Source organism: Podarcis pityusensis, assembly GCF_964106645.2.
Source record: "Podarcis pityusensis genome assembly, chromosome: 7".
Taxonomy (NCBI): Eukaryota; Metazoa; Chordata; class Lepidosauria; order Squamata; family Lacertidae; genus Podarcis; species Podarcis pityusensis.
Window position 1 is genome coordinate 64872203 of NC_138031.1, and position 23551 is coordinate 64895753.

At 45.2% G+C, this 23551-nt stretch overlaps 1 protein-coding gene across 1 annotated transcript in view; it reads left to right on the forward strand.

Annotated features, from left to right (window-relative positions):
• The first annotated feature begins 440 nt into the window (after positions 1–440).
• The window catches only part of F13A1 (coagulation factor XIII A chain), a 74418-nt gene continuing 51307 nt past the window's right edge, over positions 441–23551 (forward strand). Inside the window, exons 1-3 of the mRNA XM_081014779.1 lie at positions 441–570; positions 1159–1341; positions 8753–8941. Of these exons, the coding sequence (XP_080870905.1) occupies positions 462–570; positions 1159–1341; positions 8753–8941 (481 nt within the window). The 5' untranslated portion in view covers positions 441–461. The remainder of the gene's footprint in view (positions 571–1158; positions 1342–8752; positions 8942–23551) is intronic.

Sequence of the window (23551 nt, forward strand, 5' to 3'; positions counted from 1 at the left end):
CAATTTTCTATTTGGGTAGCTGCTATGAAGTACACGAAACTATCCTTGAAGGTGCAGGGCATTCATGCCCGATTCATGAGCAGATACTTCCAACTCTGACTTAACTGGAAAACGTTTTGGTACTTGCAGGTCCAACCTTTGGGATGGTCCCTTCCCAGATACTGCACAGCATCCAACAGGGACATGCAGATTGTTTTAATGGTTCAGGACACCAACCAACTCCCATTGTTCTTTGTATTTTAGCACGGCCACACTCTTTTATTTCCCAGGCACACAACTGAGGTTTGGGACTAATTTTCCCACTTGGGAGACATACCAAGGGATTTCCCACCAATTAATCTGAACATTCCTTTTCTGTGAAGGCAGGGCAGACTAGCAAGGGGGTGAGAGCAAAGCAAGTCTCAGCTGCAGCTGCTGGTATCTGATGGGAGCTGTCCTGTTGCAGGCGTGAAGGGGAGGGAATGGAGGGGGTGGGGAAGGTTGAGGCCATATATAGCAATTGCTCAAGGATATCTTACGTCAGAGTTTGCTGTACTTGTGAAACGGAGGAGAAACTACACCGAACACAAGGTATCTCTCTTCTAGCTGACTGTATGCATCCTGTTATTTAATTAATACTTGGCAAAAAAAAATTGCTTGACTTGGGGCTTGAAAGTAGTTGAGTTGCTCTAACCCAAAGCATTTTGCGAGCAAGATGTTCAGGCTCTTTCTAGGAAGTGTGCTCTACACATGCACACGTCTGTTCCATTAAGAGGGTAATTTCTAGTGAGTTGTACTATATGGGGTATGTGTGTTTCTTTTAGTTGGGAAGGATTATATGTCCAGGTAGACGAATTTTTCATTTCACCTTCCAAATGTCATTATTATTTTTTAAAAAATCAAAAATCTGTTGCATGGGATTTTCCCAAAAGTTTGGAATTTTCATTTCCCCCAGACCCCCCTCGAGTTTTAAAAATGTAGATATGCTTTCCAACTTTGCACCAATCGCCAGAGGAACTTGGGGGAGTAATATTCTGACATTGGTCTGAAGCTGCTTTGTTTTTTGATATATTTTTGACGTCCTCAAGAAACCCTCCTAACTTGGTGGCATCGCACAGTCGGTACACTGCTGACTCACTCACATTTCCCCTTTTATCTCCCTGCTTCCTCCCTTTCAAGAGGATATCAGAGACCGAGTTGCAATGACGGAGCCAACGGCCGCAGAGAGGCAAAAGAAGAAAGGGCTTCCCACAGGTCCGAGTGGGAGAAGAGCTCTCCCACCCAATGTCTCCAACGCAGAAGAAGATGAAGTTCCTGAAATGGAGACGATTGGCTTGGTGCCAAGAGGATATAAGCTGCAAGGTATGGCAAGGAGCCTCACAGTTTAGACAGAGCAAAACGTGCTTCCCCTGAGACCTGCACCCAAGTTGGGCATGTTGCCAAATGTTGAGGTTCAGAGGTAATCCATTATTTCCCCAGAATGCATCTGAAAGAGGGACAACTGCATTTCTCCATATTGCATGGGGTTGGACTAGATAATCCTCAGCGTCCCTTCCAACGCTACAATTTTATGATTCTATGATTTTGCAGAAACCTGAAGTCCAGGGTCATGTACTAAAGGAAAACGTATAGCCCTCTGCTCCTGCTGCAGTGGGAGAAGGGGGAATTAGAGGTCCTCACTTCTTGCTGCAGGCTCTTCACGCTCCTGCAAAGGTATTATTGAAGGTCAGGGGACTCTTCCAAGTGGCATCCAATGCAAAGGAAGGTCCAAACTACCTGCTTTCAAACAGGTGTCACAATCTCTCCTTTTTAATGAAGAAAAAGGCAGCTGTGGGTCCCAGATCTGCCGAGGGTCAGGGTCCACGGCTGTTTTTTTCTTCACAATAAAAGCCTTTAATTAAAAAGCGTGAGTCGTGTTTTGCGTGGCCTCAGCCCGGAGATAGTGCAGCAGAGGGAGGCAATGAGCAGAGCCTTCAAGTGTGCAAACAAACTCTTAAGTGCTCCACAAGCTTTTTGGGTTGCTGATCCAAGTTTCTCCTTCATTGCTAGTCCATTAAAAATTGCAGGGTGTTGTAATAATCTAATGAAGTCAGAAGCCTGTCCCCATGGTGTGCTGTATCTAAGCTAAGCCAGAACAGCTGCACATTGTGTCCCTGTGTCTCCTTGCTTCCACTTCCTTCTTTTTCTTCTGCTTCATCCGTTTCCAATTTTAGGGACCGTTCGTCTGCTATACTGCAATGCATACTGCTCATGGACTGCAAATATCTATCTCTATAGAATAAATAACAAATAATATGCATATCATGATGATGGCCTTCTTCCTCTTTTACTTCTTCATTTCATCACCACCACATTAATAACCAGTGTTTTAAAAAATAATTTTATTGATTTTATTTAAAAAAAACATTCCAAAGCATAAGCAGTACAAAGAGAGAGAAAAAGAGAGACACTTTAACCCCCCCCCCATCCTACAACTTTGGTTCACACACACAGAAGAAAAAAGCCATCACAATTTTACATATCTGCATATATCAGCATAAGGAGAATTAAGGTAAGTTGTCACTAAATGAAAAGCAGAGAAGTGAAAATACGCTGATAATTATTAGAAGGGTGCGATCTGCATTTGAAGACTCTTCTCAGTTTTGCTTATGGGGCTGAAGGATTGACACTCCCCCCCCCCCACACAAATACCCTGATCAGCTCTGTGTAAGGGTACTCCATTCAAATAAGATCTTCTGCTTTTGGGTTTCTGCATTTGCCCCTGGTATTTTGCCAGAGCTGGCATGGAGGATGCAGGAGGGAATTACTCCTGCCACCATCCTGGTAGAAATCCCCATGGGGGTTTCCTCGCATAAATTATCAACACTCATGTCGTGGGGGGGACGGACGTTGTTGTAAATTGGCTGCTGGCATGCGTACAAGGGAGCAAGGGGAGCAGATGGTCCTGGCATGAAGAATCGGTGGGGGTGTGATTGCGAGGAGAATCAGCTGCCATGGAGATGGGGAATATCAGGGAGGGCTGGGCCATTGGGGACGCTGAGCTGAACGCATCCCTGACTTGCTCCGTGACCTCCTGGCTTCCCGCCCCGCCCCCTCCCGTCAGGAGGGAGTTAACATTCCAAGGTGAGGTGGCTCATGGACTCCCAGGGTCACATACTCGGAGCTGTGATGAATTTATTAGGCAGTGGTGCGGATTGATTCCATGCCTTGCAAGAACTTTTGCTGGTGTTTCTCTTTGAGGCAGGTTGAGATGTTAACATGAGACATGGGGCTGCTGCCAGAACTGGAGTCCTCCTTCCCCTCCTCTGTAGCACACAGTACATAGGTAAAGGTAAAGGGACCCCTGACCATTAAGTCCAGTCGTGACTGACTCTGGGGTTGCGGCACTCATCTCGCTTTATTGGCTGAGGGAGCCAGCATTTGTCCGCAGACAGCTTCTGGGTCATGTGGCCGGCATGACTAAGCCACTTCTGGTGAACCAGAGCAGCGCACGGAAACGCCATTTACCTTCCCGCCAGAGCGGTACCTATTTATCTACTTGCACTTTAATGTGCTTTTGAACTGCTAGGTTGGCAGGAGCAGGGACCGAGCAACGGGAGCTCACCCCGTCACAGGGATTCGAACTGCCAACCTTCTGATTGGCAAGTCCTAGCCTCTGTGGTTTAACCCACAGCACCACCCGTGTCCCAGGACACAGTACATAGGATGTTTCTAATAATAAAAAATAATAATTTCTTTTTCTTCTTCTTCTTTCTACTCTGCCCATGTGGCTGAATTTCTCCAGCCACTCTGGGCAGTTCCCAACAGATTAAAAAAACAATAAAACTTCAAACCTTAAAAACTTCCCTAAAGAGGGCTGCCTTCAGATGTCTTTTAAAAGTCAGATAGTTGTTAATCTGGGCATAGGGTATATAAATTCAATCAATCAATCAATCATTCAATCAATCAATAATTCCTTGACATCTGATGAGAGGGTGTTCCATAGGGTGGGCGCCATCACCGAGAAGGCCCTCTGCCTGGTTCCCTGTAACCTCACATCTCTCAGTGAGGGACTTTTAGAAGACATCTGAAGGCAGCCCTGTTTAGGGAAGTTTTTAATGTTTGATGTTTTATCGTGTTTTTAATATTCTGTTGGGAGCCGCCCAGAGTGGTTGGGGAAACCCAGCCAGATGGGCGGGGTATAAATAATAATTTAATATTATATCCTTCTAGGCTCACTTTGAGTCTATCCTTGCAGACCTGATCCTGATCCCCGCTAGTACAGTGGCATGGTGGAGAAGAGCCCAAGCAGGGACGATCATATATAGCTACACCTTCTTCCTGTCAGGACCAAAGGGGAGTGATCTCACAGAGTTCTCACTAGCAAGTTCACAGGAAAGCTCTGTGAGCCTCAGCCCCTTCTGGCAAAACATGAATTGTTGATTTGACTGCATTTGACATCCTACAGATACTTGGCTCGCCAAACAAATAGCCTGACTTGGCATGAGAAACTGCAGTTCCTGTGACCCCACTGAAATCATTGGGACTTCCTCCCAAGTACTTGTGCATAGCGCCAGCATGGTGTAGTGGTTAAGAGCAGCGGACTCGTAATCTGGTGAACGGGGTTCGATTCCCCGCTCCTCCACATGCAGCTGCTGGGTGACCTTGGGCTGGTCACACTTCTCTGAAGTCTCTCAGCCCCACTCACCTCACAGAGTGTTTGTTGTGGGGGAGGAAGGGAAAGGAGAATGTTAGCTGCTTTGAGACTCCTTAGAGTAGTGATAAAGCAGGATATCAAATCCAAACTCTTCTCTTCTTCTTCTTCATAGGAGTGCAGCCCTAGTATAATAAACTGAGGGGTTTTTTTAAGCCCAAGGAACTTAAAAATCAATTCATACCCTGATCTAGGCAGCAGAATGAAGTTCAAATAATACTTTTAACGGAGTGGAAACAGTCAGCCGGGAATAGGTGTTATGGAGCTGAAACCAGCTTTCAAACGTGGTTTTATGATGATGATACCACATGATTAATCCTCCGGGAACCTATCAGCGTGGCTTTCTCTAGTCGGCCCAAGGACAAGCCTTATTAGAGCATTCCTGTAATGGGAAGCAGCATACAGGGCAGTATATATTCTCAGGGCAGCCACAGGGCTCTTTTGTTTGACATTACAATAAGGGCGCTCAGCTGTTGCATTAAAATTTGATTTGGAGGTAGTGGGGATTGCCTCCAGTATGCATTACGGGCCTTCAAAGAGGCTGCATCATTCATGAGGCCTCATTTACGTCCCGTAAGGTCAGGAGTCAGATGTTCAGAAGTCGAGAATGGGAAATTCAAATGACTTGACTGGAGAGGGGCTGCCGTTAATAAGGGCCGTATAATTGCCTGCACGGTGAGGAAGTTTACTGGTATTCCCCATCGCTAATAAGTACCTCCTCTCCCCGCCAATGTATTTAGATAATGGTTGTTCATGCAGAGAACGGTCCCTGCCTGCCATAAATACTGACAGGAAACTTGCTTCTCCAAGAACCAAGATGGCACTAGCCACACCAAAGAGGGAGTGAGCAGTAGGCTTAAAGTTTGGCAAATTGTTAGAAAAATCCCTTAGGTAGCAGGTGTGTGTGTGGAATCCAGGACAACTCAAAGAGAAATGAGTCTTTTCAGTGGGCACAAACTGCCGATGGAGGGCTTGTCCACACTTTTGCTTGTGTGTGCTACTTTACCCAGGGGAAACCTGCAATTTACCACTGACTCAGAACAAATGTCAATGGGTTTTTTCCTGCAGATTTAAGTTTCTTCTGGTTCAGTCTCGCTCTCCAGGCTTCAGGAAGCTATCCGCAAGCCTTGCGAGCCTGGGGGAGTTCCCACAGGCTCACAAGGCTTGCGGGCAGCAGCCTGCAGCCCGGAGCACGGGGCGTCCTCCGGAGGACGCCCTGTGCTTCGGGAAGGTGTCTGCAAGCCTCCTGCGCCCGATGGGAGGTCCCGCCGGGCGCGTGAGGCTTGGGGCGGCAGCCTGCACCCCGAAGCACGGGGTGCCCTCCGGAGGATGCTCCGTGCTTCGGGAAGGTGTCCACAAGCCTTGCGCGCCCGGCGGGAGGTCCCGCCGGGCTCGCAAGGCTTGTAGGCAGCAGCCTGTTCTGGGGGCTGGGGTCGGGGAAGCTCAGGCTTCCCCCACGCCTGCCCTTCGCCTGGGGGGGAAAATAATTCCCCCCCTTTATTCCCCCCCAAAACCTAGGTGCGTCCTATGGGGCGGTGCGTCCTATGGGGTGAAAAATACGGTATTGGGGGGGGGCTCAATCCTAACAGAAAGCAGCCTGGTCCTCTGCTGACAAGTCTCAACTGCCCTTTAATGAAACCTCATCCAAACACTTGTACAGTATTCCATGGGAATCTCAAGTACTGCTTATATGGCTTTAGTTTCCTTCCCCACCCCCCCACCCCGCCAAATCATGAGGTCTAGAAACATGCTAGATGTTCAGCAGCCCTTAGCAGCTACTAGATTTTGCCTCAAAAATCACAGGACAATCCTTTGGGCGAACATTGCTGGACTCCTTATCTAAATAAAAATTGCTAAAACAGATTGTTCAAGACTGAACTGGTTACATTATAGAAGTCTGCTAATCCTAAATTAAAAGCCATCTCCTAGCATCCATTAAGCAAAAGGGTCACTTTAACCAGCATTGTGTCTAGAGCCAATATCATAAAAACAGCCATGTGTTGTTGATTTCATCTTCATTCCAGTGCCATATTTGTTGTGAAATTAAAAACAGATATCAAAAAAGCAGCCAATTTGCATCATGTGCTAAACTTGAAGCACCCTTAGAGTAGACTCCAAAAAGAAAAGCAACCCCTATTCTGTCACACAACAGATATTGATGCAATATCCTTCTGAGAAGGGATTTGGGAGGTAATGACAAATATGATAATACAATCTATTGAGTCCTGTTTCTGAATGCTAATCACTGTAGAGCAGCTGGGGGGAAAACACTTCCTTCCCCAGTACATAGAATCTCTACATTACACAGCCTATAGGGAATTGAGCTTGTCTGGAGTTTCCAAGTCGTACTGGTAATCCCAGTGACATGCATTATCTGATGATGCACAGCTCTGCCCAATACATAATGAATGACAGGCAGTAGAGAACTGGTGAGAAAGCTCCAGCCCATAGACAAAATTAGACCTGGTAGGGCTTAAACAAAAAACAAAAAAAGCTGTGTGCCTAATAGCTCCTGCACCATGAGCTGGCATTCAATAGCACTTGCAAACGTCACAAGGACCTGGAAGACCTGAACTGGTTGTCAGAGGCCTGAATTCAAGCTGCCACTTTGCTTGTGCATGAGCCATGCCCCCCTAGTACTCCTATTCTTCTCTGACTTCTGATCTCTGGAAATGAATGAGGGAAAGTTTGAACCTATACAGCTCAGGACTGCTGTCTCTCATATCGAAATGCACAATGTTGAACTCTACCTTTTGAACTCCTTCTCAGGAGCCACATCCATGTTGGTGTAAGACGGGGCCTTTTTGGTTGTGGCACTCCATCCTTGGAGCATTTCCCCAGGCAAGTATGCCTGAGGCCAATACTGAAGAACATAAGAAATGTCTTGCTTGCATAGGCTCTTTAGATCATTTGCATGGTAACGCTGGGTGCCTGCTGCTCAATGAGCTTAATCTTTATATTGTTGTTGTTGTTAGAATTTATTTACCACCGTTTACCTGGGGGTCTCAGGGTGGTTCACAGAATAAAATCAAGATAGAAAACCACAAAATACATATTAAAAATAAAAACAACAACCCTATAGCCTCCCCCCCCAAAAAAAAGACATTTGAAAAGGGCATAGGATGTAAATCAGATCAACCAAAGGCCTGGTTAGAAATGAATGCTTTTGCCTGGCGCTTAAACATGTACAATGAAGGTACCAGGCGAACTTCCCTGGGGAGAGCATTTCACAGACATGGAGCCACTGCAGAGAAGGCCCGTTCTCGTGTTGCCACCCTCTGGACCTCTCGAGGAGGAGGCACATGAAGGAGGGCCTCACAAGATGATCTCAGGGTCCAGGTAGGTTCATATGGAAAGAGGCGGTCCTTGAGTTTGATTTAATTTATGATTGCCCTGCAAGTGGGTTTTTTTTAATTTTTATTTTAAAGAATTAAAAGGCAGGGTCTGAAATTTGTGAGATAAAATGAGAATCCGTGACCAGGGAGAAGAGTCGGTGGAAGAAGATTGGAAGAAATTCAAAGATTATTTACAGAAATATTGCAAAATTAATGAATGTTAGAGTGATGTTGGATTGAAATTAAGTGGCTTCTAGCTGTACAGGCTTTAAAGTTATAAATACATCAAGATTAAGGATTAGGATTAAAAAGGTTAAAAGAATGGAAAAATTGGTTTTTAATAGATAAAAATTTAATGTTATATTATATTAAGATTAAGGATTGGGATTAAAAAGGAGGGAAAGGAATTGCTGGACTAACAAACTGAATTGGAATACAAAAGAGGGAGGTATGAGGAGGTCCGGGAAACAAGTAAATGTAAAAGTAGTGATGAAAAGAGGGAATTGTTTTTAACTGTTTTTTCTTTTTTCTTTTTGTATTTTGTATTGTGTATTTTTCTTTTTATTCTTGAATTTTTCTTTTTTGTTGATGTGATTCTTTCTTTGTGAAACTTTAATAAATATCATTTAAAAAAAAAAAGAAATTTGTGAGATAAAATGGTAAAGGGAAAGGAATTAATTCTCGGACCCAAGTGAAAAAAAGGAACTAAAAATGCCATGTTGGTCATCTCTTTGTGCACTTGCAGATGTTCTGGAAGTGCAGGACGTCCATTTGTTCAACCGTGAAGATGACATTAATAAGAGAGAACACCACACGGAGCGATACTACAACCTCAAACTGATTGTGCGCCGAGGGCAGTCCTTCCACATCCAACTCTCATTCAACCGCCCGTACAATCCAGAAAAGGACCATTTCTGGATTGAGTACATTATAGGTAAGTGTCAAATGGTGATGTTCACCACCACCCTTCTCTTCACTGGATTATTATACTAGACAGGGGGGGAAATGGATGAGATTGGAGTGGAGGAGGGTGTCCTTACAGATGGCAAAGACTGCTAGGTATGTAGAAGATATTGGTCTTTGCTTTGAAAAGCAGAATATAAAGCAAAAACAAATTATTTCTCAGCGCTTCAAACTGGGGTGGGTGGGACTATGATCTACATTTGAAATGAGCCATGGCAGGAGACAGATAACGTTGAGCAATTTGCTTATTTATTAAATTTATATGCCGCCCTTCGTCCGTAGATCTCAGGGTAGTTCACAGCATAATAATGCGAGATAAAAACACAAAATACATAGAGGTGAGTGAGTTCCAACACAAATGAACTGCAGCCTCTGTAAATCAGTTGTTAATGCCTCACCTTTCCTAAACACTATGGGGAGGAAGGGAACAAAATGGCTTGGTTTTAGACATAGCTATAGTTTAGCGTTACAAGAATGAAACCCTACATTTCATGTGAGGAGGATACCAGAAGCTTCCGCTTCCTGTTTAGAGCTAACCACAGTTCCCTGTGCTATCCAGGAAGAGGAAAGTTCACATGAAGAACCCTTTCGATAGCCAGAGATGAGTCAGATTGGGGTAATAAGGAAAGTTAAAAGAAGGTCAGGGGAATCAGACACAGAAATGACTTGCCTTGTGTGGGAGGAACAGAAAGAAAATGCTGGATCATCTCTTGAATTTTCATGATTAGTCGAGGGCCACAGCTAGCCTTGGATGTTCCAAAAAGGCTTTTACTGTTTCAGATCATCCTTCTGTCTGTCAAAGTAGTGGTCCCATCTTAGGCAGGCAGCCGGCGGCGGAGAGCAGGGAGTGATGCTTGGGCTAATCATATAATCATTGATTCTAGGGTCAGATTTCAAACCTTCCTGATCCTGTTATAAAATAGAAAAACCTTCTCTTTGGAAAGTGCCTCTCCACGGGGGAGTCCTGCTGACTAATCCCAAAGAAAATAGCAAATCGCATTCCCTGCCCATCAAATCTCATTTTAATAAGGTGTCCTGAAAGAGGATGAGCTTGGACCTCTTCAGAAAATGCAAATGGACACTCATTGCAAGATAGGCTTGCCAGCTGGCATCTGTTTGCTCACAGGGAATGATGAATGACCAAATCCTAGGTGATGCTTGCATTAGAACTGGCACTGGGTTCAGGGGATTCAGTTATGCATATGCAGCCAGTTCCTGGCTGGCTAGCATGTATTTGGATCAGCTCTAGCCTCAACAAAGGGTCTCTCTCTCTCTCATCACAATGGCACACAGCAAAGCTAAGTTGCACAGAGCCTTGGAGCATGTACAGAGTTCCAGCCAGAGCATCTCAGTAACATGAGCACCTGGTAATCATTAGTATACTGATCTAAAGACTGAAGTTCCATTTAACTATCATGGATTATTGCCATTTTAAAAAATCTATCCTCCAGGAACTGTCACAATTTTTAAAGCCACCAAGCTAGTGGCTATTGCTATATCTTTTTGGTAACGAGTTCTGTGAGTTTTTATTGTACAAAGAAATAGTCCTTTTCTTCTTTGGTTGGTTCAGAACATGCTGCGTGTTGCATCGATTACTTGCTGATTACTCAATGCTTGATTCGTAATGGAAGAACAGTCTGCTTATGAAAAACATTTGTGCTGTGTTAAAGTTGCTGTTGACTAATAAGCTAATTCTGTGTGCTGCAGTTATATAGGGCAGTATTCAACCACATTTTACCTAGAGTAAATCCACTGAAATTAACGTTACATTTGGATTCTCTTCCTGCATCTGAATGCCTGCGAACTACTGAGTCCATGACATTTGTGGCAAATTTACTATTCAGTCTACATGACTTACTGATGCAAATCTTTCTCCACAGCCGTCTCCCCTACTGTTATAAACTCTTTGAGAATTATTTTTGATTTGACATTTAATTTGTCTTACTAGGAACTAGCTGTATTTTTGCATTTGTATTATTGTCTGCCCCCTCTCTTTCTGTTGCTGCACAATAATTGTGTAGCCATTTATTAAATCTGCTAGTTAGGAATTAGCATGCATTTATCTTTTTCATTTCTATATGGTGAAAAGGTGTGCCTTTTCAGGTTTTCCTTTCAGGTTCTTTTTCATTTGGAAGGAAGGATAGTCCATGTATGTTTGCAATCATTTACAATGTCAATCATTTGCAATGTCAATTAAATCATCATCATCATCATCATCATCATCATCATAAATCATTTGCAATGTCAATTAAATAATACAGACGGAGTCCAGAGAGAAAAGAAACTCCGATAAGACTTTACTGAGGAAGACTGAATAAAAACAGTGTATAACTTGAGGAGAATGAAACAGAGAGGTTTTGTCTTTCTTACTTGTACATACCAGGGAGACATTCAACTAAACATACAGAGGGAAACTCCCTCAGAAGTGTCTAGCCAATCAGAGCACATGCTACCTCACGAAAGATCATGCCATGGCCTAGGTGCTAAGCAACACCTCCATCCCACCTCCTGGCTAGCTGACTTAATGATAACAGAAGTAACCCTTAAACTAGAAACTGAATGACCCCTGCTGTTGCACTTTCAACAAAAGGAGGTTGAATCTTGGGTAGTATTAGAGAAAGCCCAATACATAACTGGGTTTTCACCATGAATTCCTTGGTGAACTACCCATCACATTCCATTCTTCCCTATTCCCGTTCAGGGCTCAGATCTGGTAACTTGAGTCACCACTAAACAGCTGCTAAATACGGGTGGGAGGCACGATGTGCTCTGCTGCTTTGCAGGAATAGAGAGAAGTTGGAGGCATGGAGATGCTGAGCCCGCCTGCCATGTTCTCCTTGCAATCTGTAGGACTCACAGCAAAGATGGGGAACCTATGGCCCTCGAGGTCCAGTTGAACCACAACTCCCCTCATCCCTGACCATTGGCTGTGCTGGGTGAGGCTGAAGGGAGTAGAAGACCAACAACATCTGGAGGACCAGAAATCCCCCATCTCTGATCTGTAATTTAGCTTCATCCCTTGGACACTCTTATTCCAGTGCATACCTTACCCTCCTACTGTTGGGCACAGAGCATACAGATCCCCGTCTGTTGAGTATATCCATAGCAGGTGATGTTGTGTCAGTTCGATATCCTTATTGAAAATATGAGTCCTCCTAATAATGGCTTGTTCAAAAGGCAGCTAAAAGATCACATCAATCTCCCCTTTTATTGCGTCTTCCTGGGTCCGACATTAAATCTGTTGATAAATTTATACGCCACCTCCTTGCATTAATGATCTTTTTCTTACGGCTGTAAATCTTCGGATCCATTTGAACTCTGCCAAACTGGCTTCTTAAAATCCATACATATTGGTCTAAATGCCCTAAACACTTTTGTTATAAGCCAATTGACTGATATACATAACAGCATCCATAAAAGAGCTCTTGGGTTAAAGTCGGCATTTTCTTGGCTCCTGTATTCCTGTAAATCCATGGATTCTTGGACAAAGATAACTTTGTCTTTCTCTTCTGCGCTCTGGTACTCAGTCTTGTTGCTCTTGATAACTGTGCAGTCACAGCTGTAAAGAAAAGGTGAGGACAGACCTATCTGGGCAGGGTGGAATAAGAATTCTCTTCCACAGTGGTGGGCTGAAGGCAGGGATGTAAGAAGGCAGCATTTTTATTTACTCCTTAATATTTGTTATAGAATCCAGAATGCGGCAGCTAGACTGGTGACTGGGAGTGGCTGCCGGGACCGCATAACATCGGTCCTGAGAGATCTGCATTGGCTCCCAGTACGTTTCCAAGCACAATTCAAAGTGTTGGTGCTGACCTTTAAAGCCCTAAACGGCCTCGGTCCTGTATACCTGAAGGAGCATCTCCACCCCCATCGTCCAGCCCAGACACTGAGGTCCAGCGCCGAGGGCCTTCTGGCAGTTCCTTCGCTGCGAGGAGTGAGGCTACAGGGAACCAGGCAGAGGGCCTTCTCGGTAGTGGCGCCTGCCCTGTGGAACGCCCTCCCTCCCATCGGATGTCAAGGAAATAAGCAGCTATCCTATTTTTAAAAGACATCTGAAGACAGCCCTGTTTAGGGAAGTTTTTAATATTCAATGCTGTATTGTTTTTAACACTTGATTGGGAGCTGCCCAGAGTGGCTGGGGAAACTCAGCTAGATAGGCGGGGTACAAATAATAAATTATTATTATTATTATTATTATTATTATTATTATTATTATTGAATCATAGAACTGTAGAGTTGGAAGGTACCCTAAGGATCATCTAGTTCAACCCCCTGCAGTTCAGGAATATGCAGCTCTCCCATATGGGGACTGAACCTGCAACCTTGGTGTTATCAGCACCATGTTCTAACTGACTGATCTATCCATGACTCACATGAATCACTGTTTCAGTTCCACCCAGTATTTATTCATCTTGTTGACCAGCGTGGCAAAATTGCATAACTTATGTAATTTACATTGTAATTATGATATTCCACCGCATGCAAAAGGCCGTCCGTTTCACTGCAAAGGAATTCCCGTGCAAGTGGAGAGGAATAGCAATCCATTGCATATTGTTTGTGGACTGAAAGTGGCAAAATCCAATAGGATTTTCTGAATTGATTTCTGCTCAGGACATGAGATGAATAAGAGAACACAGGCAATTTCCACTTCTGTTTCTGTTGGCAATTTTCAGCATCCCTGGCTGAAGGTAAATTAAGATCTACTGGGAGGCCTCTGGGCCTTTTGTAGTCTATCAGCAAGGGCGTTTGACTCCCAGGCGTTGCAATAGCAAAACCACCTTCCCCACCTAAATGAGGCTGTTGAAACGAAGAAAACTAACCAGGGCTGAGTGGACTTTTATGTGAAAGGACTGTGAGCTCAGGTCAGTTCTGGTACTGAAAACAAATCCCTCGGTTTAGAATGTGCTCAGGGGCATCCCACTCCGTAATTCTGACTTTGGGTGCTTCCAGGCGGTGACTATTTTTGGGTTGGGAGTCAGTCAAATACCAACAAATTCGGATTGTGCTCTTACAGTCAGTTGGGAGGTTTTGCACAACAAATCCACTTCCCCCAACAACTGGACTTCCTGTGATATGGAAAGTGATGGGAAAATGCATTGGAAAGTGTGGGATAATTACACTTGTTGGATCAGGATGAGTATCAGAATTGCGCACACTGGTCACATATTTGTCTTTCCTAGCTTAGCAGCTGGCACGCAACATTTTTTGCAGGGGGAGTGAGTGAGTGTGGTTCACAAATTTTAGGAAACAATGATTCAACAGTAATAAATAACAGCTTTTTCAAAGGGTGGAGTCACAAAGACCACTATTGAATTAATGAGTCTCCTCCTCCTCCTCCTCCTCCTCCTCCTCCTCCTCCTCCTCCTCTTCTTCTTTTCATTTAACAGAAACTTGGGCGTTTGATTAATTAGCCATGCAACACTTAGCTGCAAATGGCACGATGTGAAAAGTACATTTTTTCTTTTAAAAAATTGTCATAATGAGTAAGATGTGTGCTGGCTGGGGCTGAAGGGACTTCTGGTTCAAAACATCTGGAGAGCTCCACTGGTGGAGGAAGGGGGGGCGGTGGGGGCGGTCCACCTCGGGTGTCATCCCTTGGGGGGGTGACATCACCACACCACCCCCGGGACGCTCACCCCGCCCCCGGGTGCACAGCATGGGCGCTGCTCTGGGTGCCGGAGTAGCAAGCTCCGCCTCTGGAGACCATTAGAATGGCAAATACTAATAGCTGTTTGACACCACGATTCAGAGCAATTGTGACAGCGATTTCTGTACACTTTGACAAAACAGAGAGAGCTGTGATTGTGCCAGGGGAGGATCAGTTTCAGGTCTTCAACCTATCACCTGTTGCCCCACAGCTGAGACTTATAGGTACAACTGCAACAGGCATTGTGTATGCTTTGGTTTACTTCTCTGGTTTTATTTGTGGAATTAACTGGGTCTTTTCTCTTAAGAGAAGGGTGGGAAACTGCAGATCCCCCATGTGTTCCTGTTTTCCAGGGACAATCTCAGATTTACAGAAGCCATCCCGGTTTCTGATTTGATCCCAGTTTTCCTTAAAGGTAAAGGGACCCCTGTCCATTAGGACCAGTCATGGCCAACTCTGGGGTTGGGGCGCTCATCTCGCTTTACTGGCCAAGGGAGCCGGTGTACAGCTTCCGGGTCACGTGGCCAGCATGACTAAGCCGCTTCTGGCAAACCAGAGCAGAGCACGGAAACGCCGTTTACCTTCCCGCAGGGGTGGTACCTATTTATCTACTTGCACTTTGACGTGCTTTCGAACTGCTAGGTTGGCAGGAGCAGGGACCGAGCAATGGGAGCTCACCCCGTTGCGGGGATTTGAACCGCCGACCTTCTGATCGACAAGTCCTAGGCTCTGTGGTTTAACCCACAGTGCCACCCGCGTCCCAGTTTTCCTTCGGATGTCCCAATTTTCTTCAGAGAAATGTTGAAGGGTATGGAGCTATGTGACCCCATAAGACAAGGAGATAAGTAACTATACAACCTTTGGAAGACATCTAAGTATATGGAAGTTTTTAAATGTTGAACATTTTATTATGTTTTTATATATGTTGGAAGCTGCCCAGAGTGCCTGGGGCAACCCAGTCAGATTGGCGGGGTATAAATAATAAATTGATGGAGATGGAGATGGAGATGGAGATGATGATGGAATAGGACGTCCTTACAGTGGACCCTCCAGATATGAACTTAATTCGTTCCAGGGTCCTCATGTACCCCAAAAAGTCTGAAACATGAGGCGCTGCTTCTGCATACGAGCGCAGCGCAATAGAGCGCTTCTGCGCATGCGCACATGGTGCGCAGAGTGTTTCTGCACATGCGCGCGGAGTGAAATCTGGAAGTCTACACTTCTGGGTTTGCCGCGTTCGCAACCTGAAAGTTATGTTACACGAAGGTAACATAACCCGAGGGTCTACTGTATTTTCATCAGAGAAATCAGAGGATATTGAACTAGACGAGACTGGTGGGCCAGATCCTTATCTGCCTTACCCAGCCTCTGCCCCTGTGGGCCACACTTCACAAGTGAGTGGGTGGCCCACCACCTGACATCATAAGGACATCAGCTGACATGGGACTTTTGTTGGGACTTCAAAGCACGCCACAAAAAGCCCTGCACAACTCTGAAGCACAATCAGCTGGTTGCCTCGACTTCAAAGCGTCATGAAGGACTTTTTGCAAGGAATCATAGAATCCTAGAGTTGGGAGCATGAGCATCATCTAATCCAAACCCCTGCAGTGTAGGAGACTTTTGCCCAACATGGGGCTCAAACTCAAGACCCTGAGATTAAGAAGGTTGCAAAAAGCATTGTGCTGTGCTTTGAAGGCCTGCCGTCCAGCTGATAAATGATGCTTCGGAGAGCCCTTTTGACCCAGCCCAGCTGATTTTTACCTTCTGATACTGGATGTCATCTTTGATGTTAGGTGCTTGGCAAGTAGGTGTGGCTTGGCAGAAATGGCCTATTAGGTCCAATAGAGAGGCCCAGCATGCCCCATGGGTCAGAGGTTCTCCACCCCTGTATTCATAGTACCATCAGAGGGTGGCAACATGAGAACCGGCCTTCTCGGCAGTGGCTCCCTGTCTATGGAATGCTCTCCCCTGGGAAGTTCGTCTAGCACCTTCATTATATACCTTTAGGCGCCGGGCAAAAACGTGTCTTTTTAACTAGGCCTTTGGTTGATCTTATTGACATCCAATAAGGCTTGGGGGGGGGTTATTGGGTTGCTGCTTTTGGTTTGATTTTATATGTTGCGGTCTTGTTGTGAACTGCCCTGAGACCTCCGGGTATAGGGCAGTGTATAAGTTGAATAAATAAAAAAGGTAAAGGGACCCCTGACCATTAGGTCCAGTCGCGGACGACTCTGGGGTTGCAGCGCTCTTCTCGCTTTATTGGCCGAGGGAGTCAGCGTACAGCTTCTGGGTCATGTGGCCAGCATGACTAAGCCGCTTCTGGCGAACCAGAGCAGCGCACGGAAACGCCGTTTACCTTCCCACTGGAGTGATACCTATTTATCTACTTGCACTTTGACGTGCTTTTGAACTGCTAGGTTGGCATGAGCAGGGACTGAGCAACAGGAGCTCACTCCGTTGCAGGGATTCGAACCGCCGACCTTCTGATCGGCAAGTCCTAGGCTCTGGGGTTTAACCCACAGTGCCACCCGCATCCCTAGTTGAATAAATAAATAATAATAAATAATATTCAAAATGAATTTTGGTGATAACCCCTACTCTTGTCCTCCTTGTAACATACCCTCCAACATTTATCTGATGAAAACAGGGATGTGCTATTCAACAACAACAACAACAGTTTTACAACTTATACCCTACTAATCTGACTGGGTTGCCCCAGCTACTCTGAGCAGCTTCCAACATATATATATATATATATATATATATATATATATATATATATAACATTTTTAAAAACACCCTTCTCTATATGGGGCTGCCTTCAGATGGCTCAGGGGTCAGATAACTCCATACCTTCCAACATTTATAACTCTTGGCTACAGTGGTGCCTCGCAAGACGAAATTAATCCGTTCTGTGAGTCTCTTCGTCTTGCTTTTTTTCGTCTTGCGAAGCACGGCTATTAACGGCTTAGCGGCTTTAAGAAAAAGGAAACAAACTCGCAAGAACTCGCAAGACGTTTCGTCTTGCGAAGCAAGCCCATAGGGAAATTCGTCTTGCGGAACGACTCAAAAAACGCAAAACCCTTTCGTCTAGCGAGTTTTTCGTCTTGCGAGGCATTCGTCTTGCAGGGCACCACTGTATTTATAACCCTGTCACAATTATTATATTTCCTGGACGTGCCTGGAAGCCAGTGATACGGATGAAGGGTCAAATAAATAATTAAATAAAGAGAGAGAGCCCTGTCCTTGTTATCTATCTGATCTGTGGTGGTGGCTGGGGGGGGGAGGGGCGAACACCTTCTGCATTCAAAAATACCGCTTGAAGGGATGGAGAGGAATATCTGGAATGGGAAGCAGCAACCAGGAAGCCCGTATACAGCTGTTGTTTTGAGGCTTGCTTGCTCCCTCTGCTGGTTGCATGCAGCCAGGCACCCTTGGTTGCTGAGCTTGCTGTGCACAAAGGTTTGGATTTGAGATGGATGAGATTGAGGATGATGTAATCGGAACCTTGTTGCCGGCAGATGGTAGCAGCACCGCTATCCCTTTTCTTCATCGGTTCTGAAGGGTTTTTTTGTTTTTTCTGTTTTTGGTACTGCTTCATATAAGCCCACAAGCTTCACCAGCAGGGATGTAAGACATGTGTGTTTGTATATTTGCCCTGTTCAGGAAGTGATTACTCTGCTGTACCAATGCTCAGGCAGGGATTATTTATTTATTTATTTATTTATTTGATTTATTAAATAAATACCGTCCTTCATCCATAGATCTCAGGGCAGTTCGCAATATAAGAATACAAGATAAAAACTCAAAACGCATAATAAAAACAATGGCAACAACAAAAGCCACAAACCAACAACGCCCCTCCACGAGAGCCAGTGTGGTGTAATGGTTAAGAGCGGTTGACTCGTAATCTGGTGAACCGGGTTCGCGTCTTCGCTCCTCCACATGCAGCTGCTGGGTGACCTTGGGCTAGTCACACTTCTCTGAAATCTCTCAGCCCCACTCACCTCACTTTGCTGAAGGGGCGCTGCGCAGAAAGGGAAAGAGCTGCGCAGCGCCTCTCCAGCGAAGCGAAGCCAGGAGAGCAAGAGGGATCAGTGCGCACCGATTCCTCTTGCTCTCCTGGCTTCAGCGAAAGCAATCTGAAGCCTCTGGAGCGCGGTGGGAGAGCTCCCACTGCGCTTCGGAGGCTTCGCGTTGCTATTGCTGAAGCTATGGAGCCTGCATTCACTCCATAAGACGCACACACATTTCCCCTTAATTTTTGGAGGGGGAAAAGTGAGTCTTATAGAGCGAAAAATACGGTAATCAGCAGTCAGTGCAGTTGGGTCAGGATCGGTGTAAAGTGCTCAAGCCATCTTGTTTTGGTGATCAATCTGACTCCTGAATTCTGCACCAGCTGAAGTTTCTGAACCACCTACACAGAACACATTGCATTAATCTAGCCTAACTAGATAGCAGAAGTTAGACTATCCCTGTCCAGATAGGGGTGCAGCTGGGCCACCAGCCAAAGCTGATGGAAGGCACTCTGCACCACTGAGGCCACTTGAGCCTCAAGCGACAGCAAAGGATACAGAAGTACCCCCAAGCCATGTACTCGCTCCTTCAGAAGGAGCGTAAGAGCAAGAGCAGGCAACCTCCCAGCCATCTGGGCTAGGGAACCACCCACTAACAGTGCCTCAGTCTTATCTGGATTGAGGTTCAATTTGTTGGCTCTCATCCAGTCCATGATCAAGGATAAAGACTTGTCTCTGCTGCACCCAGAGGGCAGGAGGACTAGATATAATGGTCTTCAGTTGCAGGCAAGTAGATTCTGGTTAAACATGAGGAGAAATCTGTTGATGGTAAGAGTGGAGGCAATTACCTAGGGATTGTGGGGGTCTTTGTTGGAGGTCTCTGAGCAGCCATCTCTGTGGGATGGTATGGCTCTGGATTTTTTGCCTCAAGCAGGGGAGGTGGCCTGGAATACTGCCAAGGTTCTTTCTAACTCTAGGCTTCACTACTAGTTGCAGTAGAATGGCTGTTCTGTTACACGATGTGATCATGCTTTGTGCTGAACAGGTTCCAGAGTAGCATCAGTGTTGTTCGAATTGTATTTATGCAAGGTGCCTTGGAGATCCATCTGGTTCAAAAGTTAGGATAGATATAAAAATCTTGATGAAAACTGGGAATAGAAGAGAATATTGTCCTGTCTGTGTTGTAAAACAAACCGACCCAATTCACACCTTCCAGGCTACTACATCAATACGAAAACAATTCTCCTTTTGATTTTGCACTTCCCCAAATTTGGTGAAATATTTCTCAGCTCAGTGCACCAAAATGCATTCCTCTTTTAGAAGAAAATCTGTTTAGGAATGTGTATATTAAGATACTCTATGTGTTAGATTGCCATCAATGCTGGAGGGATGAAGTCAATCTATGGTTTTAAAGGTTGTTGCTTGTTTAATGGGGTTTTATCTGTGATAGTACATTACTGAGATACAGAAATTACTGTTTTAAATTGAGTACTTTATTATGTTGTATCCCAACAAGGTATTGGGGTTTTTTTGAGGAAGGCAGTGTTAGAAATATTTTAAGTGAATAAATGTACACAAAACTATTATCTTGATCTACATATGTAGTTTGAGTTCAGAATTCACTGGGTGCAAATAGTAGCCTAAAGATCAATGAACAAATGATGATGAAAAGCTTGAATCAAGAAGCCCTAATTATGCAAGGCTCTCTCTTTTTTACGTTCAGCTTGATTCGGCTTCAAATTACCCCGTTTCTAAATATAAATGTCAAAGATTAAAGCAACCAAAAGGAGCTGTGATAACAAGCTGCATAAACAAACTTTTCAGATACGCTTGTGCTTTAAATCTGTATCATTTTTGTGGCACTGAATACTGAGCAGGCACTTTGCAGTTTTAAATTGTTCCCACAACCCTCAAGTACCAGATATTTATCTGTGTATTTGCTCAGTGCCATCTAGGCGCATGGCGTCTTACAGAGTGCATGAGGAGAGTTGTCTACCCCAAGGAGCTTCCAATAATCTCAAATTTGACTGGAGGAAATACTGTGAGGGGAGGGGAAGGAGACAGGAGTAAGCACAGAAAAAAGGTGTGATCCAATTACAAGTGTTTAGGCCTTGTTACAGCCTTTGCTGTAGCAAGGAGGTGGGAGTTAGGAGGTTGAGCAAAAGTCTTCATGATACAGGTGGGACCTGAGAGGTGTGGCATCATGCAGGAAGGGAGGCAGGTCCTCCACTGCAGGTGGTTAGACTAGATGAGCCTTGGGACCCTTCCAGCTCTACAGCTCCATGATACAGGGCAACAGGAGAGAATGGGCAGAGGTGTCTTTTTCTGGACTACAGCTCCCATCATCCCTTGCCATGCTGGGTGGGGCTGATGGGAGTTGTAGTCCAGAAGCATGTGGAGGAGGCCATGCTGATTATCCCTGGACCACATAGCAGTGCTACATCTCATATTGATGCCTGTTGTCTCTGAATGCATGCATGCTTCCTAACAAGTCCATAAGAAGAAGAAGAAGAAGAAGAAGAAGAAGAAGAAGAAGAAGAAGAAGAAGAAGAAGAGTTTGAATTTGATATCCCACTTTATCACTACCCGAAGGAGTCTCAAAGTGGATAACATTCTCCTTTCCCTTCCTCCCCCACAACAAACACTCTGTGAGGTGCGTGAGGCTGAGAGACTTCAAAGAAGTGTGACTGGCCCAAGGTCACCCAGCAGCTGCATGTGGAGGAGCGGAGACGCGAACCCGGTTCACCAGATTACGAGACTACCACTCTTAACCACTACACCACACTGGCTCCCAATATGTTCATAAAAATATGAACTATGAAAGAGAAATCAAATGCATTCCTCACCCACAAAAGGAGGACATTAGAGATGCCTCCTTCTCCTCCTCTTCTTCCAAATATGCCGGTTCAGCAAGCTGATTTTTCTCTTGGCATTTCACTTTCTTTAGTAGTTGGGTTTTCTTCTGGGCTTGGCTTGCCATTATACTGTAGAGCAGAGCTAAAGCTGAGCCCCCACTGTAGAGAGAGGAAAGGTCAGGCCCAGCCACCGTTCAAAGAACGAGTCGGCATTCAACTTGCTGATCCCATTGTTAGCTGCCACCGGCCTCTCATCTTGGTTGCCTCTTTAGCATCTCCCTCTCCACCTGATTCCCTTTGAAGCCCCCTTTTAAAGCGTCCTTTGCTCTATCTTCCCAAATGCGCTATTGATTTGGCTTTTCTTTCTTGTGTTGCTTCTTTTGAAGGCCTCTTTCTTCTTCCATATGGCCCAAATATTCTGGGTTAGAGGGAAGGTTTCCTGAGTTGTGTCAACCAAGGCCACAGGAACCAAAATATAAACTAGAATTGCACTGGAGATTAAAGTAGAAGAACCCTGTCAATAGAGATAAATCCAGGGCTTTATAGGGGCTGTATCTAATCTCTAGATACACCACGTTCAGTGCCAAAGTTCAGGTCCCAAAAATGTGTTTCTGCAATTATATCTCCTGCTAAACCAGGAACATATCCCTGTCTTTGCACCTTTCCTGAGCACAGTAGTTCCTACTTTACAGGAATATGCTGAGTGGGACAATTCTGGGGTATTGGAACCTGCATTATACCAAATTAGGTCCGTGTAGCTCAGGATAATCCAAGGATGATGAACCTTTGGCCCTTCAAATGTTGCTAGACTGCAACTCCCATAATCCCTGGCCATAATACCTGCACCTAGTTCATCCCACCCCCAAGTGCAGGACACCTGAGCAGCGAACTACACTGCTGCCATTGGCCAGGCTGCCTGGGACTGATTGGAGCTAGTGTCCATCAACATCTGGAATACCACAGGTCCTCCACCCTATACAAGCTGGTAATCATGGGAGGACAACATGCCCACCTGCTCAATTTATATGGGTGGGTGATGTTTGTAGCTAATATTAGGGAAGAGCCCACTTTGCTGACTATTTTCAGATACTGCCCATTGGTAGCAAATCCTAACATTTGTAGAATTTAATATTGAGGCCTGGAACTTTTCTATGACTAGGACAAGGTGACAAATTCTCTTTTTCCCCCTACTGAGGGCTACATATGCTTGGGGGCAATCTGTGGGTGGGTGAAACGCCAGAGGCAAAACATTGGTCAGATCCACCCCTTCCCCCCCTCTCATTCTGACACCCCCTTCTCACTTTCTGGGCCAGATGTGCACCGTGCTTTTAAAACACATACAACACACATTTAAAGCACATGACCTCCACCTCAGAAGGAGCTGTTGTTTCCCATCACACAGATACAAGACCTAGCGCCCTTAACAAACAAAAGTTCCCAAGATTCATTGGTATCAGTCATGTGCTTTAAATGTATGGTATGGATCTGCCAGGCTCTTTCTAATGCCCCCTTTCTCTCCCCAGCTAGCAGGCTGCCAGAGGAGGGACATATCACTCTTGTCAAAAGTCTGAAGTGATTGCTTACAGAGGGCTTTTGCCAATCCATTTTGGCTCCCACCTTTCCCCCACTGCCTATGTCCTTACCAAAGCTCTCAACTGATGGTTTGCAAGGGGCTTTCCCCTCTCTTTCCATTTCTCACAATCTTTTGGCTTTTCCCCATTTTTACCCCCTAGTTGCTCTCCTTCCTTCCTTCCTTCCTTCCTTCCTTCCTTCCTTCCTTTCTCTCTCTCTCTCTCTCTCTCTCTCTCTCTCTCTGTCTCTCTCTCTCTGTGTCTCTCCAGGCTTCCCCCCCTACATGAAATTAGGTGGAGGGCCACAGGTTCTCCACTCTAATATAGGGAGACCTGCAAGGATGTTGGTGGTTAAAAGATCCTTCAGTGTACTCAATGAAGGAATTTGTTTACAGGGTATTTTTGTGACTTCCAAGTCTTGGGTTCTTTTGTCCCTGTTTTATGTAAACAATACAAACTTCTGCAAGTTGGTTTTAAGGAGCAAGCAGATGT